Below are 18,714 nucleotides of genomic sequence, written 5' to 3' on the forward strand. Positions count from 1 at the left end.
CGTCTGCATTTTATATCTTCTCTACTTGGGCCTTCTCAACTAATACTTTCCTTCCAAATCCTCTGCAGTTTTGTTTCTGTACAAGTTGTACATAATCTTGTGTCCGTGTGTTTTATCCCTGGTACCACTAGAACTTTGAAGAGTGTATTTCAGTCAACACTGTCAAAATTTAAAAATGCTACGAACGCAAGTTTGCATTTCTTCAGACTTACTAAGCCAGGTGGTAGAATCAGTATTTCTACACGTGTTCTCTCATTTCACAGGAATCTAACATGGTGCTCATGTTATTTTGTAGGATATTCTTTCGAAATTTCAGCCTTTTCCTTTCTGGTTAGTTCTGGCTTCCCGTCTTAGCTCTTGATATTCGTACAGTTGCTTTCCTTTGCTCCTTTTTTTAATTCAATATCGTCATCTATCTTTTCAAAGTGAAAAATCGTAATTTTGATTTTGGACTTTGCGTAAATGTCATTTTTTAGACATCTGAGTCGCTATGGCCTACTTGTTTTGCTGGATTTTCATAGTTTCTCGTGTTGTCAGTTAAATCCAATATATTGTGTGTTATCTAAGGATTTCTACTGTACCTTTTTCCTAATTACATCTTCTGCTGCCTTCACTACTTGTTCACTCAAAGATAACCATTCGTCTTGCAGTAGATTCATTCCTCTGTTTCTGTCAGTCGATACCTAACAGTCGGTTTAAGATGATCGAAAAACTTAAGATCTTAACTTATTCATGCTTCATCTCCTTAATTTTCTATCTTTTTCTATCTCTTCAGTTGTAAACCGCAGTTCATAACCAGTAAATTATCATCATTCTGCATCTGCATCTGGAAATGTCTTACAATTTAAAATATGGTTTCAAAAAACGTTTGCAGATACGCATCCTTCTTCCGTGATTCTTAAGCAAGGTGTTGGCGATGATTAAATTATGCTCCATGGAAAATACTAGCAAATGGCTTCATCTTTCATTCCTTCCCATGAGCCCTTGTTTTCCTACTATTTTCTCTTCCTATCCTTCATACCGAATTCTAGTCTGTCATCATATTTTAAATTTTTGTTTAGCTTAATTACCCGAATAATTTATTTTATCTTATCGTAGATGTTCATCATCTATGTACAGGGCGACAGTTATTAAACTACATGAAAAAAAGTAAATTATTTTCAAACTACGGCGTGCACACACTTTATTCAACAAGTAGACGTCAGTACAGATATTCGGATTTAGGTTATGACATGTTCGATATGCCTGCCGTCATTGGCGATGATGTGGCGCAGACGAATAGCGAAATTCTGCATGACCCGCTGAAGTGTTGGAAAAACGATGCAGTCGATGACATTTCGAATGGTTGTTTACAGCTCAGCAATGATTTTGGGATTATTGCTGTACACCTTGTCTTCAATGTAGTCCCACAAAAAGGAGTCTCGTGAGTTGTGACCTCTGGGTATCCCAGAACCAGAATGCTGTCACCAAATAGCTCCTCTAGAACATCAGACATTCTCCTGCTTCGATGGGGTCTACTCCGTCTTGTCGATATAGGTTCACTTCGTATAATGGGGATGAAACCATCATCCAAAACCATCACGTACCGTTCGTTAGTCACCGTGCCATTAAGGAATATCGCCCCGATCATTCCGTGGTTGGACATTGCATACCACATAGTCACCCGTTGAGGGTGAAGGGACTTCTCCTTCGCGAAATGCGAATTCTCAGTCCCCAAAATGCGCTTATTTTTTCTTGACAAACTCCTGCAAATGAAAGTGGGCTTCGTCGCTATACCCCTGCGCATGCACATACTAATTCCCATCATGCCCCGCGGCCAAACATGCAGTCTGAACGTCCTGACGCAAACCGTTCACAAGTTACGACGATTTTATTTCATATAGTTCAGTAATTGCCACCCTGTACATTTTGTACCACTGAGGTGTGGGTGTTAAGTTTCTCTCTATCTTGGTTATGATTCATGTGTGCATTTCTTATGCACTTGGCACGTTCCACATCATAACAGTTACCGTAAGACTGATCAATGGAATACATAAGTAACTAACTAACTAATGTTAATGGTTGATTAGAGATGGAGCAGAGTGTTATAATAATACTTCATTGAGTGTTTCAGTAGCTAACACATAGTAGTAAAAATACGTGATGTTGACACTACAAATACTGAGGCTCAACTGTCAGACATTTTCATTTATAAATAAATGCATACCGCATAACAGTTAATGTAGTACCAATTTAATAAACTGTGGTTAGTTACTGCAATTAGCAACACTACAGGTTTTTATGAGAGTCACAGCCAGTTTTTGGTAGGGGACGATCTGTTTTCTAAATTTGTCGACTACGTAGTCAGGTAGGGAATAATAATAATGAATGGTAATCTTCAGATCTGTTTGTGGTGAAGTAAGAAAACATGAGTAACGAGGTAGGTGAAAGAACATACCGTAAAGAGAATAAAAAATTGGTAGGCTACGTCTTCACCCAACTTCATCATTCTTTCGTGGTTGACGGTACAGTTAGTCAAATGTACCGCACTTTTCAGTGGGTGCCGCCCCATATCTCAGTGGTGGTTCGTCGTTGGCTAGCGCTAGCGTCTGCCGCTTCCAGGTGGGAACGCAAATTCCGCAAGCCACCGCTGTAAACACTCGCGCTGGCGTTGCCGCGCTGTAGTGGGGATCAGCTTTTAAACCTTAAATGAGCGCGCCGCACTACCGGTGTGGAGCCACACCAACCTCTACCGCTTTCACCACGGTTATTCTGTCTAAGGGAACTGTTTGGTACACGTGGGAGCACTCTAGTGGGTGGCGTCGCAGTTTACAAAAGTGCGGAGAGACGCCTTCTGGGCCTCCATTCGACCGCAGTCGGTTGCAGATTTCAGACTGTCTCTTTGCTGACAACAGAAATGAGAAAGTTAGAACGCTTGCGGTGTTTTCCAACCATGGGAGAAGCTTTGTGTGAAGATTTGCTGGTATCGTACAGTATGATTCGTGGTGGGAAGCTAGCAATAAGTACGAGGGTCAGTCAAAAAGTAATGCCTCCTATTTTTTTTTCTACGTTTAATTGTCAGGAAATTTAAATGCAATTACATAGGTTGAAAACCACAACATTGAGGATCATTTTGTCATTTTTCAATGTAATCTCCGCCCATCTCTACAGTTTTGGTCCATCTTTGAACAAGGGCATGTATCCCAGCACGGTAAAAATCACAGCTCTGCTTCCTAAGCCATTGACGCACGGATGTTTTGACGGCCTCCTCATCTTCAAAATGAATCCCACGATGAGCTTCTTTTAGTGGCCCGAACAGATGGAAGTCTGATGGTGCCAGGTCAGGGCTGTATGGGGGATGAGGCAAAACTTCCCATCCAATTTTGACAATCTCGTCAGAGGTGTGACGACTGGTGTGTGGTCTTGCATTGTCATGCAAAAGAAGAACATCTGCCATTGATTTTGTTGAGCGAACTCGCTGAAGACGTGCTTTAAGTTTGTTGAGGGTTGTGACGTATTGAACAGAATTTATTGTGCATCCCTGCTCCAAAAAATCAACCAGAATCACACCCTCTGTATCCCAGAAAACTGTTGCCATAACTTTCCCTGCCGATCGCACAGTTTTGAATTTTTTCTTCCTCGGCGAGCTTGTGTGACGCCACTCCATTGACTGCCTCTTTGATTCGGGTTCAAAAAAATGCACCCATGTTTCGTCCCCGGTCACAATTTTTTTCAGAAACTCATCTCCCTCCAAACGGAAGCGCTGCAAGTGTTGGGAGGCTATTGTTTTCCTTGCCTCTTTATTCTGATCGGTTAACATTCTTGGAACCCACCGTGCACAAACTTTTGAGTACCCCAATTGTTTAATAATCGTGATCACACTGCCTTTACTAAGAGAAATAATGCGACACACTTCATCTGCAGTCACCCGACGGTCACCACGAATGATGTCATCAACTTGCTGAATGTTGTGTGGAGTCACTGCACTCACCGGCCTGCCGCTCCGCTTTTCGTCAGTCAACGGTGTTTGCCCTTCAGCTTCCTTACAACGACGAACCCATCGTCTAACAGTACTGACATCCACTGTCACAACACCATACACCTTCTTCAGTCTTTCATGAATGCGTATGGGCGTTTCACCTTCTGCATTCAAGAATTCAATCACACAACGCTGTCTCAAACGAACATCGATGTCGGCCATCTTACAAACTTCTGCTGTGCTGCCACCTGTTGACACAGAAAGTTACTACTGCAGTGGATTGCAGAAGAAGGTTTGAGGAATGGCGCCAAATTCAAATTTTTCACTTAACTTAATTTCTTTAAGTAGAAAAAAAATGGGAGGCATTACTTTTTGACCGACCCTCGTACATTGGTTGCTACCGTGCAAATCACGCCGACTGTACCGCACACGTTCAGTATCACGACTACACCGGTGAAGTTTCTACAAGCCGCTCATGCCCTTGTGATCGCTTCAGTACTCATGTTTCGCAAGTATCCTTTTTCATGATTCCTCTCTTTTAATCGGTTCCTCTTCTCTCTCTCTCTCTCTCTCTCTCTCTCTCTCTCTCTCTCTCGGGACTGGGCTAAATTATTATTCGCTCAGTGTGAATCTGATACTAGTTTCTTGTCTAATTATCTATCCTGCGGTAGGATGCTAGCTCGAAAAGGCACTTAAAATTGTGAGTGAGCTAGAAATATCGTGTAACATAGCTACCTATCAATGGTGTTATTTTTTGAGTTTCAGTATATTCAAGTTAATTTTATTTGTTGCCTGTCATTGACTGTAACTTTCCCACTGTTATTGTTCTATTAATTACTTCATTAACTCTACGAGAAACACATGCAGTACCTGATGAACACAGACGCCTTCACAGTTCAGGGAGACCAAGTTTAGCAGGTCAGTAATCCTCTCTGACCGTTAGGGATATCGTGTTCTGGAGTAAATCATCCGTTTTATTCCCCATCGTGCAGACGTGGCGACAGCTGAGGTCCCTCATATCTTCTTAAATTCTCCAGTCGCTACGCACTCTATGTACTCTGTACGCAGTGAGGCTGTGTTGTTACTAGGACAACGTGTCTAAAGGTGGTTTACAGCAATTCATTGATATCCTGGGGCCAATTTCCACGGCATATGGAACGATTAACCAGTCACCCCATTCTCTTCCCCTGCACGTTTTTCGCTATATCGAGCATAGCTGCTACACACTAAAAGACGAAGTTCTACTTTCATAAGCGCGTTGTTTTCATCAGCTAGCCATTTTGGCCTGTGAGATGCAGAGTATTTGTCTGTTAAGGTATTGCCGGGCCGCGCGGGATTAGCCGAGCGGTCTCAGGCGGTGCTGTCATGGACTGTGCGGCTGGTCCCGGCAGAGGTTCGAGTCCTCCCTTGTGTGTGTGTGTGTGTGTGTGTGTGTGTGTGTGTGTGTGTGTGTGTGTGTGTGTCCTTAGGATAATTCAAGTTCAGTAGTGTGTAAGTTAGGGACTGATGACCTTAGCAGTTAAGTCCCATAAGATTTTTCACACACATTTGAACATTTTAAGGTATTGCCGGAAACCTTACACTCGTTTGTGTTCGTACATGAAGTTTTGAGGGAAACTTGCAATATTCTGTCGATAAAAAACATCAGTGGCAATGAATTTTAGCAATGAAAATTCGTTTTCAACTCAACAGCACTGAATGATAATCATTTTCCCGTAAACCAGCACCAGTCGATTGAACTGTCGTTCAGTAACTGTTACGACACTTTTATTGCACGTCAGATTTTGTTCACACATTTTTAGCAGTCCTGTATCCGAGGCTGTTTGTGAGTTTGCCAGTAATCTTACAGTTCCCTGGTTGCGTTACGTGCGCCGCGCAGGTTAAGTCACGTGATGGTTCTGCCAGCTCTAGGTATCGCGACCCGCCTGATTTTCTGTCGGGTTTGTCTCCCTAATGGAGGCTGGCTTCACCGCGCCTCTAGAGCCCTCCCTGCTCTATGTTGTGTCCTCAGTCGAGACCACTCCGGCTAGGGAGACCCTGCCTGTAGCTACGCTACCGCCGGCGCATCTCTCGACTTCATCGAAGCACGCAAACCCTACTTCCTGACACTGAAGGTGCCTTCGATAAAGCGGTGGTCTACTTTCAAGAAATAATTATTAACCAAGGCGTTAGAGAAGGATGTGGACTGTAACCTACCCTTCTTAATATCTACATTGACTTCATTATTCGCAAATGAAAATATAAATTAAGCAAAGGAATTACGATAACGAATGAAGAATTATCTGAATGCACTTCTGTTTGTTGATGACATCGTTATTATTCAAAAGAATTTAGATGCCCTCCAAAGGTCAGTATACCAGCTAAACGAAATTTGCAAGAAGTACAGCTTTAATATTTCTAGTAACAAAACAAAAATAATGGCATTCCAAGGAAAATATCCAGTCAGATTAAAAATTGTTTTGGGTAATTCAGTTTCATAACAAGTGACTCAAATCTCTTACTTAGACTGTGCTATAAGTTTTGATTTGGACCCTGATGTTGAAAATAAAATACGTACCAAGTTGTCTGTGGTACCTTAGCAAAACAATGGACCGTGAAGTACAAAAAGAAGCAGTCATGAAAATCTGTAAAGTAACGGCGGTTCCGGTGTTATCCTACGGATTCGATAGGTGAGTTACCACAAAAACAAGAAAATAACATTCAGACAGCAGAGGTGAGGTTCCTAAGAAAGCCGAAGGGCTGCACAAGAAAAGACATGATTAGAAACGAAGAGGTTGGAACAGAATTAAATATCTTCAGCATGAATGAAAAAATTCAAAAATATCATGAAGATTGGAAAACCACCTCATGAGAATTCCGGGTCACCGTATTCCTCAGAAGATCTTGAACTAAATGCCGAATGGAAAAAGAAATTTTGGAATACCTAGAAAAAGATGGGAATGATTTTATTTGTGAGTTTGGAACAGACAACAGCCTTATCCTTGAAGGGATGGTCGTGGTGGTGGTGATATTTTTAGCAATGATATTTTCTTGCAGATAAATTCGGTATAAATAACTGTTTAAGAACGTATTAGCTACCGTTATATTAATTCAGTAGGTAATAATCGAATTTATATTACAAATTTAGTTCGTAAAAACAGTTAATATCAGCATTTTTTCGATTTCCACGTTGCTGGTGGTGTGATTTATCTTGTGAAATAAGAATGAAAAGTTTTCCCCGGTTTCACCCGGCAGCAGAACGGTCTCACAGTCTTCATCGAATACACATTTTCTAAATTTACTCGACAGGGGTTCGCAAGAGCTATGTTGCCTTTACTCTAAGCATTCGCATTAAAGTTCCCCGAGTACATCAGATACACTTCCGTATGAGCTAAGGCGTCGTGTTATGATATTAGCAGAGCCTCATGGGTTCCTCTGATGTCAGGTATCATGCCTGCTTGGTAAGGATCCCAAATGGTGCAACAATACTCAAGAATTTCTGGATAGCATATTGCAAATGCTTTCCCTTACAGATGCTCTGCACGTTCCCAGAAACCCTTCAAACAAATATAAGTCTTCCAACAGCCTTCCGTAATAGTCATTTCATGCGATTGCCCCATTTAATATCGCTTCTTAGTATTACCCATAAATACTTAGGCGATGTGACGTGCTCCACATGTTTACTAACCTTGTAATCAGATATTATCGGGGTCTTCAACCGTGTTATGAGTATCTTCTTTCTATTATCCAAATTTCCAAAAGAAAACATGAACGAGTGCATTATAGATGCACAGATGACGTAGTCTACGTAACTTCATATTGATTTGTCCCTTTAGAAAAGGGACTATAGGGGTAAATCATTGTCTCGTTAAGTCAACAGATGCAGGTATCTCAGAAGGAAACTGCCAAGAAGTTAATGACTAATATTCCTAACGATCTGAGTGCGGACTGTTACGAATGTGTTCGTCGTGCTGCAACTGATCATTCAATTTTAGTGTAGGAACCTCTTCGTTAGTCACTTCCTTAAGAGGCATTGAAGATAATACAAAGTGGAATGTCGGACGTTGAACGATGTACTGCGAACAACGTAGCAGCTGAATTGATCTTTATAGCAGGGATGCACAAACGGCAATCTCCGGGCCATGTGCGGCCCCCCTTTCATTTGCTGGCGGCCCGTCCCTCACTGTCCCTTTATTTTTTTTATTTTAGAAAAAAGAGGAAACCGGCACATTGTAAAACTTCATTTATTTGTTCCCCGTCTAGCTAGCGTTTGGTTAGGGAGACTAAATTAGGAATAATAAAGTGTCTCACGCCACGTTATTTTCGAACTTAGGTAGTTTAAGTGAGAGATTCGCTGACCGCGGTATTAGCAAGTCTGTAGACACCTACTTTACACAACGGAAAAGAAACGACAACAGGGCAATTCTGTACACGTTTACCAGCCCATGGCACATGTTGAGGACTGAGGTAAGACACGGTATGAAGGAAATTTGCAAATATGCATTGAAATTACGAACCAGTAATTATGAAAAGAAGGAGCAAAATCATACTAAAAAAGGGCAACATACCACGAGTTGCATACTTCATAGTATGCAAAAAGATCATGAACACACAAATCCATGAATTAGAGTTGTACACGTAATCACCAGAAACACTAACAGGTAAAGAAGTTGAAAACGATAAGGGTTGAAAGAATTAAAACCCGGCTAACAAAGTACGGGTGTGAAGTACGTAGATGTTAAAAACTATGCTTAACTGAAAGAGGATATTCCCCCCTCATAAATGCAAAAAAGAAAATCTAAAAGGATGCAGCTTGCCAACGTATCATGTCCCACCGGAACAAATACTACTACTGCAACGTGTTGTCTGGATAATGAAGCAAGGGGTGAATGTACATAAAAACTAAGACTGATTAATGCTTTGATACTTGCCCCTGTGATAATACCTTGTAATAGACGTAGATGAATTATCGGGGTTTACTAACAAAATTTCCATGAAGATTTCTTAAATTACTTACGACGAATTCTCGAATGATTTCTCAGTATTTCGATGACGACTTCTTTCTGCGTACTTGCGAAACTAGTAAGTCCTCCCTTTCTAATTGTAAGTTTTCATTCATTTCCAGTATAAACTGCAAAAGAAATTGTTGAAATAATACGATTAATATCAGTGGTGACGGAGCAAAGCCTCCGCTTACCATGTCTTGTTTAACGATAATCTGGAGTCCTCAATGAATATTTCTGCGTCATTTGTAGATTTGAAATCTTTTGGATTTTACGTTTTATTTAAGTCTTAACCGTATACAAGGAGACTTAGGGGTGAACACTAGAATGTTGTATGAAGCGTACTGGAAATAAAGGAAATATGGTGCAGCTGTTAATTTTGTATCGGATGACCTGCAAGCAAGCAAATCCTTGCGACAGGTGCTTCAGGTGCTGTGCCTAGTCACAAACACAGCGAGCTGTTCATTAAAAAGTTGCGGCTCGGAAAGAAAATGAGTGGCAGCCCGCGGAAGGCGCCCTGTTCCGTTGTTCTTTTCTTCACCCCATGCACCCGAGATGAGAATTTCGGCAGGAGGCAGCGGCATTTGTACTGCGCAACGAGCCGCGTCCGTTCATCTTCATTTGCGCATACGCTTGAACAAGTTGGAGTACGCCGTGCAAAGCTGTCGGCGCGGAAATAATGAAGCAGGCATCCCTTTAAAGCGCTATGCGCCGATTCCTTTATTCAAAGAGTGGCACTCTCCTCCGCAATTTTAAAGACAAAATAAAACTTTCGGATATTTACTGCAGTGCCTCTAAATCGACAGTAACTTCGGTATTTTCCGACTGTGCTGCTTTTTTTTTTTTAAATCCTCTAGTGTCGACGCAGCACGTAAAGCAGGGTGCTGATAGTAGCAAGACTTGTTGCCATAAACCGAAAATAAAAGCGGAGGCATACTCTGCTATGCCTCAGGGGGCGACGACACACTACTCAGAAACACACCTCCCTCTGCAGGTGTGAAGCAAGTGATGATTTTAGGAACTAAAAAGAAATAAATAAATAAAGACAGAAATGAAGGCAAAATAAAAAAAACAGGGACGGCAGCTCACTCAAATGAAAACGAAACTGGCGAGATAATTCCATTGCCCATAGAATTAACTAAGTAATAATCCTCTAAGATATATTACCTGTTTTCCAATTTTCCAATAATTTTTCATACAAGGCTTACACAATTTCCATGTTACCAATTTCCATATTATCAGTATCATAGAACAGTCTACTCTAGTGATGCCCAGAAGGCCAATGTCAAATCTGGGGTATAGGAAAGTCAAGGGTAGTTCGAAGGGCCAAGTGACAAAGATCCAGGGCTACACTCAGGCAGTTCTTGTACGAGGTGCCTTAGTCAGCCCGGAACACCTTCTGATAACCATGAACCATTGCCACTTTAAGAAATCTTGCAAAAGTAGTGGTATATTTCCGGTCAGATTCCGCCAGGCGATGCTGGCTCCAAAGGTAGTCCATGAAAGAGAGAGCATCGGTGAGGCAAAGGTCATAGATCGTGAAAATGGTGTGGCCCAAGAGTCACACCATTGCGTTACGTCGTGTTCGGGGGTCGGTCTGAATGTCAGGGGTAAGGAACCAGTCGATTGACACATTGTCCGGTGTAGTCCCACCGATCAGCGCCAATAGCACACGTGCAAGGTCCCACACTTCTGTGACGTGAGGGCATAAGAGACGATGCTCTCTGGTGTCTACGTCACCACATCGGCCGCAAGCAGCCGAGGGCCGTAGGCGGATGGCCGCCAGGCGATGATTAGTGGGTATTAAATTGTTTACGACGCGATACCATAGCGCTGAAACGTCCGTGGGAAGGGCTGGGTGGTTGATATTGGCCCAAGCTTGGTGCCAGATGACCGACGGTCTGTCCTCCAATTTATGTGGTGTGGGCTGGCCTCGAAGTGCCTGGTAAAGGCGCTTCGACGTGTGTGCCTTGTCAGTGGCCACTGGGAGGACGTAGCTTTGATTGAGGTAATAGTCCTTGACTGTCGTCATCCGGAACGGAATATGTGTCAAACATACTGGTGCACGCGCCGATTGCGGGCGGTAACGGTAGAAAAGCACCGCTGTTGTCCCACCTGGGTCAATCTCACGCAAAGTGGCGATACGGTGAATCAAGAGGGCCGCACATTTGCGGGGAAAGTCAATGAGTCCAAGGCCACCATCGACCTTTGGCAGTGTACAAGTCTGCGCATCAACTTTGAATAGTGCATGCCGCCACAATAGCCAATATACTATTTGTGAGACGGCTCTGCCAGTTTGTTTCGGTAGCGTAAGGAGTTGTGCTACATACCATGCCCTTGATAGGATGTAAGTATTAATCAGTTGGATTCGTTGATGGAGGTCGAGTCGTCGATCAGCGTAACTCACGCAAAGTCCTCTGATGCGCGTGAGAATTCGCCTCCACGTGAGTGTTAGCATGCGCTGCGGGCAGGCAGTCACCTCAAGGGCCAAGATACGTTGTTCTCCCACAATCCGGTACCATGGGCGTTCGATGGTCAATGATCGTGGTCCTAACGGGATTAGCACCGTTTTGCTGGAATTTAACATGGCACCGGATGCTCGTTCATAAACGTTGAAGACTCGGCGAACTGAATCGATGTCCCTGGCGTTTGCTACAAACACACCGACATCATCCGCGTATGCCGCACTGCGGAAGGTGACGCCTGGGAAAGCGACACCATCGACCATTCGTCCGATGTCACGCAGCATGGGGTCCAGCGCCAAAGCGAACAAATACATTGACAAGGGACACCCTAGTCGAACTGATCGTCTGATGGGAATTGGTCGTGATCTGCAGCCGTTCACAACGATTGTGGAATTTGCTCCATCCAAGAAGTGCCGGATGACTCATATGAAGCGCTCCCCGAAACCCATCCGCGACATAACGGCCAGCAGGTAGGTATGGGAGACCCTATCGAATGCACCAGCGAAATCTAGGGAAAGAATTGCAGCCGGGGTTCGAGCGTCGGCGGTGAGTAAGACAGCATCACGGTATATAGAAGCGGCGGTAAAGATCGTTCGATTCGAAACGCCCCATGATTGAGTGGGACAAAGTACCTTATTCATTACCTGTTTCAGATGTGAAGCCACGCTTCGTGCCACCAACTTATAATCACTGTTAAGAACGGTGATGGGACGTAGGTCTTTAGCCCGACAGTGACCTTTGACCTTTGGAATAAGGTCAATACGACCAGCTAGAAAATCGGCGGGTAGCTCGCAACAAGCAAAAATTTCCGCGCACATTTTGCAGAAGCGGTCTCCTAACAGGTCCCAAAATTGTTGGTAAAATTCATAAGGGAGACCGTCGGGGCCAGGTGATTTTTGTCCCGGACAGGCACGGAGGACAGATGTGAGGTCAGCAAGTGTGAGTGGCTCAGTCAAACAGTCGCGATCTCGACTATCCAGTGAAGTCGGGACCCCGCCGATAAGTACTCGTTGGGCGGCGACGTCTACCTCAACATCCTGGAAGAGGTGCGTATAATTGTCTGTTAGGTGTTGGAGGACTTCACGATGGTCTGTGAGGCGCGTACCATAGACTGTTTTAAGGCGTAGAATGGTGTTCTTCTTTGCATGATTCCTTTCAGGGGCTAGGTGACAGATGGATGGCCTTTCGCCCTCAATCAGGGATGCGGAACGGCACCTCACCACCATCCCCTCAGCCTTCTCCCGAGAGAAGCAAAGGATTGTCGCTTTAATTTTGTTGAGGCGCATGCGTAGCTGGTCATACCTGTCAGCAGGAAGGGTTAGTGCATCATTTAGACATTGTTGATAGAAGTCTAGTGTGCTACGCTTCCAGTGTGCGACTTCGCGACTATGTTGCTGGATAATACGTCGCAGCCGCGGCTTCGCACAGCGGAGCCACCAATCCACAGTGGTAGGGTACTTCGATGCAGTAGCGATGCAATCCCGCCATGTTTTCGTGACAAGGGTGCGAAGTTCGGGCGTTGGGAGATGAAGTGTATTCATCTTCCAATAGATGCCTCGAGGAACCGGGGTTGGACCCGTGATATGCAAGGAGCAAGAGTATGCACAGTAGCCACTAAAGGCCACGGGAATGACTTGGACGGCACAAAGGGCAGAAATCAAATCAGCAGAGACATAAACACGGTCAGTACGGCTTGCCCCAGTGGGGCATATGTGAGTAAATTGTGTGTAGGCGGGATGAAAGTGGCGCCACGTATCATTAAGGTCAGCCGCCTGAAGGAGTGAAGCGAGTGCTTCACACCTCATAGACGTTGGGACCTGATCAGCATCGGCTACCACACAGTTGAAATCTCTGCCAAACACGATAAGACAACGAGCTGTCAAGAAAGGGGTGATATCTGACGTAAAAAGTGTTGTTCTGTCATGCCTGTGATTAGCTCCTGAAGGAGCATAGACGTTAATAAAAAGTACATCCCGAATGATACACGCAAGAACGCGACCATTAGGTAGTTTTGTAACATCGGATGGAGTTAACTCTGATCTGTATAGCAAAGCAGTGCCCCGCCTGGCGTCAGGGTCGATGCCTCATAACCAACCAGGACAGAGAGAAAGGGGGCACAAACCTCCTGGAGAAAAACCACATCAAATGCACCAAGGCGCAGAAAGTCCTTCAGAGAGCGTAATTTAACTGGGTTGGAGATGGAGTTTCGTCGTAATGTGTGGAAAAACTTTCTTAAAATACAGTTATCCTTTTAGGTGGTTTGCAACGCGAATAAATTAAATCAGCACAGCTTACTTTTGTAACTTGGCATAGCACATTACATACTACAGTGTTTTATTGTTCTCACAGTGGTCGTCAACTTGGTTATCTTTAAAACCTTATCCTAGATTTTTGAGCGGTAGTATCAGATTTAGAATTCTGTCACATATAAAGAATAAAATGAAATATGTTTCAAAACAGAAGTAAGAAGAAGACCGGCTGTCACCCTCCTGCGCTATTTTGGAGGCCGTTACTCCTCTTGAGTATTATTACATGTGTAATTGAACCATCATTAACTTGACGCAGAGGATGAAAGGGACGATTACGGTGAAGAAAAGGACCCATTGATACCGGGAAAGAAATCAAGTGGTATCTGCTCAGTGAGCGATCAACAACGAAATCGCACTGTTGTGTCCTTCACATGATCCTAGTGGAGGGGACTGAGCGCTGCCCGGCTGAAACCTCCGACCTTCCCGAGTGTTACGTGTGTTGTAAGAGTGGACGCCTTAAGTGGGGGTGCGCTGATCTACTTCTATGTTGCTGTGGACGAGCATGAAATGAAATGAAGTGAAAGGAAATGCAGAGAGGCTGAAAAGCGACGACAGCGAGCACTGTTCGCTCACCGTCCGTTCATCATAATTGTCATGTCTCCTTCCATTACTGGTGAAGCTCTGGTGAAGAACATTTCTTCCACCACGAGAATTCCATCGGCAACATTTGGAGCGTGCCTTCGGACGCGGAGACCAATAATGTCCCACAAGTAAAGCCACCTATTTTACTGGTAGAAAGACGTACGCGTGCGGAATTAGATTTAATGTGTGCCAACGAATCTTGTAGCACCAATGTTATGGAACTGGATAGTTTTGTACATGCGTACGACCATCTTGCAGTCCAAACGCCCATGCTAAGTTACGCAGTGATACTTAATCGCAAGAAAATAAAAAAGGAAAGTCGGCGCGGGACCAAGAAAATGTTAACCGCGTATAGCATGGTGTTGCTATTTGACAGCAAAGCGTAAGTTTTACGTGTGTTCCGGAAACCACTTTCATATGCATGAAGTTGGCCGCTGGCAACACGCAGAATCTGCCTGTATCCAGCTGCACTGTGTTTAGCATCATTACGTTGGCAGGAACAGTTGGAAAACAATTATCTTAGATAAAGGTCGAGTGTACGTAATCACACGCGCGAAAGTAGTTGAAGGGCTGAATTATTTCTGCTGCTTAGATCACATCGATTATATTTTTACGGTATGTAAAATGAGCTTAATGTTACCGCAGATAAGTTTCCATATCTCTGTAACTGAAAGATTAATCAGCGTCATCGGTTTGTTAGGACATGACGACTTACCTAAAATACTGAATAAATAAAAATTAAATCAAAATTTCTATGTTCAGTCTGTTCAGCGGTATTTTTGTGTCAGACCATACCACCTACCTTTCTTTCACTGAACTTGGTTTCCTAAATAAAGTCAGGCAGTAGAGGGTTAAATAACCTTACGTTGACACTGTGTGTTCCTGTCTTACTCGTTAAAGTCATTGTAGCTGCTATTGCATTGAGTTATGATGAGCTCTGACTGTCAACGAGCACGAGTAACTCCATATTGGCCTGATTATGGGAAAGAAACACATCACCGCTGAAAATACACTTTGGTGACAGAGCTTTTTTGGCTGGATTTGCGCGTTGTTTGTATGCTGAATTTTACATTTTTATCCTGTGAACTGTTTTGTTTAGTAATAGTTACTTGCATTATTCCATTTATATTAAGCCTGAGATATATGTGATTAAATTAAAATTAACAGCCTTATTTTAATTTCTAAATTAATTAGCTTAACTGAAGTAACGACTACTATTCAAAGTGACAAGATTAAAGGACAAGGAGAAGTTAAATTATGATTTGGACGTTTCTTTCTATGGACACTCTTGAATGAGATACGGAAATGGATTCACAGATCAGTCCTATGAAGCATCATGTTGAAATGAATCTTAAAATACATAGCGCCTGATTTCCAGCGGACAGTGCGGTACCCGCAATCGCACAGGAAGCCGCAAAACTGGCTCAGTGCAGCATTTAATTCTCACAACCGTGCTGACTGTGTAGTGATCGGGAACACTTACTATGTTTATCACTATCCTAATAACACTCCTTGAGATAATGTCGATGAGTCAGTGGATTTGGTTTGGATGGAAACAGTTTATCTTTCAGTCCATGATGCATTTTCGCATGTTTGGTGAACGACTGAGAATTAGGTCTTTAAAGGTGGGAATTAGGTCTTTAAAGGAGCAGTTCGCGAATTATTTTCTTCTTTACAAATAAAACTTACACCATCATCGGCGTCTCCGGAATTCAGTTTCACGAACATTATTATTACAATAAATTGACCAAGTGTGTTGCAATCTGTTGTGTAGTTCACTCTATTGAAGTGTCTGAGACTGATCCCTTCACATGAACTCCCCAAGCCAGTCTAGAGTACATGGTGGAGGATGCTACTTTTGGACGAACTGTATCACAATACCAGCATCACTGTTAGGTACCGTAATTTCATTTAGTCTCTCGTGTTTCAGTTTTTACACTGAGTCATCACCTGATGACAGAGACTTTATTAGGACACTGGCAGCATACAAATGGCTCTGAGCACTGTGGGACTTAACATCTGAGGTCATCAGTCCCCTAGAACTTAGAACTACTTAAACCTAACTAACCTAAGGACATCACACACATCCAAGCCCGAGGCAGGATTCGAACCTGCGACCGTAGCGGTCGTTCGGCTCCAGACAGTAGCGCCTAGAACCGCACGGCCACTCCGGCCGGCGGCAGCATACAACCAGCCTTTAGTCGGCGCTATATTTCATACTGAGCAAATTATTCTAAGGTATCAACTGCAGAGAAAGCGTATTGTCTACTTTTTATTGGTGGCCCGAGTACAAGAAACTGAGGAACGGCAGCAGCGAGTACAGTCTTCTTTGTTGTTGTTGTTAAGGAGAATCAGGTACCCGCTAAGAGCATTCCTCTTGGCAATGAAATGAAATGTGATGCAGAGTCATCGTCAGCAATGCTAGTGCTTCCATTTGTCGTAACACAGCATGTGCTTGTGTTCCAGCATGGACGGATCGGACCTGTGCTTCGAGGTCGTCCGTCGAGCCATGGCGGGTTTCGTCTACAGCGAGGCGGTCGCCAGGTAAGAATTCGTAACTTAAAAGCTAACCGTACTGTTTAAGAGCGGACGTCCATAAATGTTCGAGAACCTTTACTGCTAAGTGAACAATTTTATTTTGATCAATTGTCCAGCATATCTTCCATTTTAACACCATGCAATAAAAGTTAGTCGAAACATGTTAATACAGTACACTTCTTGTGAACACGTAACCGATTTTGAGTGAATAAAGTCGTGATAAGACGTTTTTCTGCGGTTTTTACTCGGCTCGGTATTGCATAGTATTGTGTCACATGAGAAGTTCTACACTCCTGGAAATGGAAAAAAGAACACATTGACGCCGGTGTGTCAGACCCACCATACTTGCTCCGGACACTGCGAGAGGGCTGTACAAGCAATGATCACACGCACGGCACAGCGGACACACCAGGAACCGCGGTGTTGGCCGTCGAATGGCGCTAGCTGCGCAGCATTTGTGCACCGCCGCCGTTAGTGTCAGCCAGTTTGCCGTGGCATACGGAGCTCCATCGCAGTCTTTAACACTGGTAGCATGCCGCGACAGCGTGGACGTGAACCGTATGTGCAGTTGACGGACTTTGAGCGAGGGCGTATAGTGGGCATGCGGGAGGCCGGGTGGACGTACCGCCGAATTGCTCAACACGTGGGGCGTGAGGTCTCCACAGTACATCGATGTTGTCGCCAGTGGTCGGCGGAAGGTGCACGTGCCCGTCGACCTGGGACCGGACCGCAGCGACGCACGGATGCACGCCAAGACCGTAGGATCCTACGCAGTGCCGTAGGGGACCGCACCGCCACTTCCCAGCAAATTAGGGACACTGTTGCTCCTGGGGTATCGGCGAGGACCATTCGCAACCGTCTCCATGAAGCGGGGCTACGGTCCCGCACACTGTTAGGCCGCCTTCCGCTCACGCCCCAACATCGTGCAGCCCGCCTCCAGTGGTGTGGCGACAGGCGTGAATGGAGGGACGAATGGAGACGTGTCGTCTTCAGCGATGAGAGTCGCTTCTGCCTTGGTGCCAATGATGGTCGTATGCGTGTTTGGCGCCGTGCAGGTGAGCGCCACAATCAGGACTGCATACGACCGAGGCACACAGGGCCAACACCCGGCATCATGGTGTGGGGAGCGATCTCCTACACTGGCCGTACACCACTGGTGATCGTCGAGGGGACACTGAATAGTGCACGGTACATCCAAACCGTCATCGAACCCATCGTTCTACCATTCCTAGACCGGCAAGGGAACTTGCTGTTCCAACAGGACAATGCACGTCCGCATGTATCCCGTGCCACCCAACGTGCTCTAAAAGCTGTAAGTCAACTACCCTGGCCAGCAAGATCTCCGGATCTGTCCCCCATGGAGCATTTTTGGGACTGGATGAAGCGTCGTCTCACGCGGTCTGCACGTCCAGCACGAACGCTGGTCCAACTGAGGCGCCAGGTGGAAATGGCATGGCAAGCCGTTCCACAGGACTACATCCAGCATCTCTACGATCGTCTCCTTGGGAGAATAGCAGCCTGCATTGCTGCGAAAGGTGGATATACACTGTACTAGTGCCGACATTGTGCATGCTCTGTTGCCTGTGTCTATGTGCCTGTGGTTCTGTCAGTGTGATCATGTGATGTATCTGACCCCAGGAATGTGTCAATAAAGTTTCCCCTTCCTGGGATAATGAATTCACGGTGTTCTTATTTCAATTTCCAGGAGTGTAGTTATGTTCTCAGATAAGTCGTCGTGGAGGACTTGAGTACATGTCAATACTAAAAAACACGTTTCATGACTAGCAGATTCAGTCAGCGATTTTAGCTGTTTCCTATTAAAATACTCCAGTACAACCAATCGCTGTGTGTTCCACTAGACACAAGATACGTATTTTGTC

General features: G+C 44.5%; 1 protein-coding gene across 1 annotated transcript in view; it reads left to right on the forward strand.

The window, feature by feature from the left end:
- Positions 1 to 18,714, forward strand: part of LOC124769265 (peripheral plasma membrane protein CASK-like) — a 698,413-nt gene that overhangs the window by 138,419 nt on the left and 541,280 nt on the right. Inside the window, exon 3 of the mRNA XM_047249162.1 lies at positions 16,763 to 16,840. Coding sequence (XP_047105118.1) covers positions 16,763 to 16,840 — 78 coding nt within the window. The remainder of the gene's footprint in view (positions 1 to 16,762; positions 16,841 to 18,714) is intronic.

This window comes from Schistocerca piceifrons, chromosome 1 (assembly GCF_021461385.2).
Source record: "Schistocerca piceifrons isolate TAMUIC-IGC-003096 chromosome 1, iqSchPice1.1, whole genome shotgun sequence".
NCBI classification, from domain to species: Eukaryota; Metazoa; Arthropoda; class Insecta; order Orthoptera; family Acrididae; genus Schistocerca; species Schistocerca piceifrons.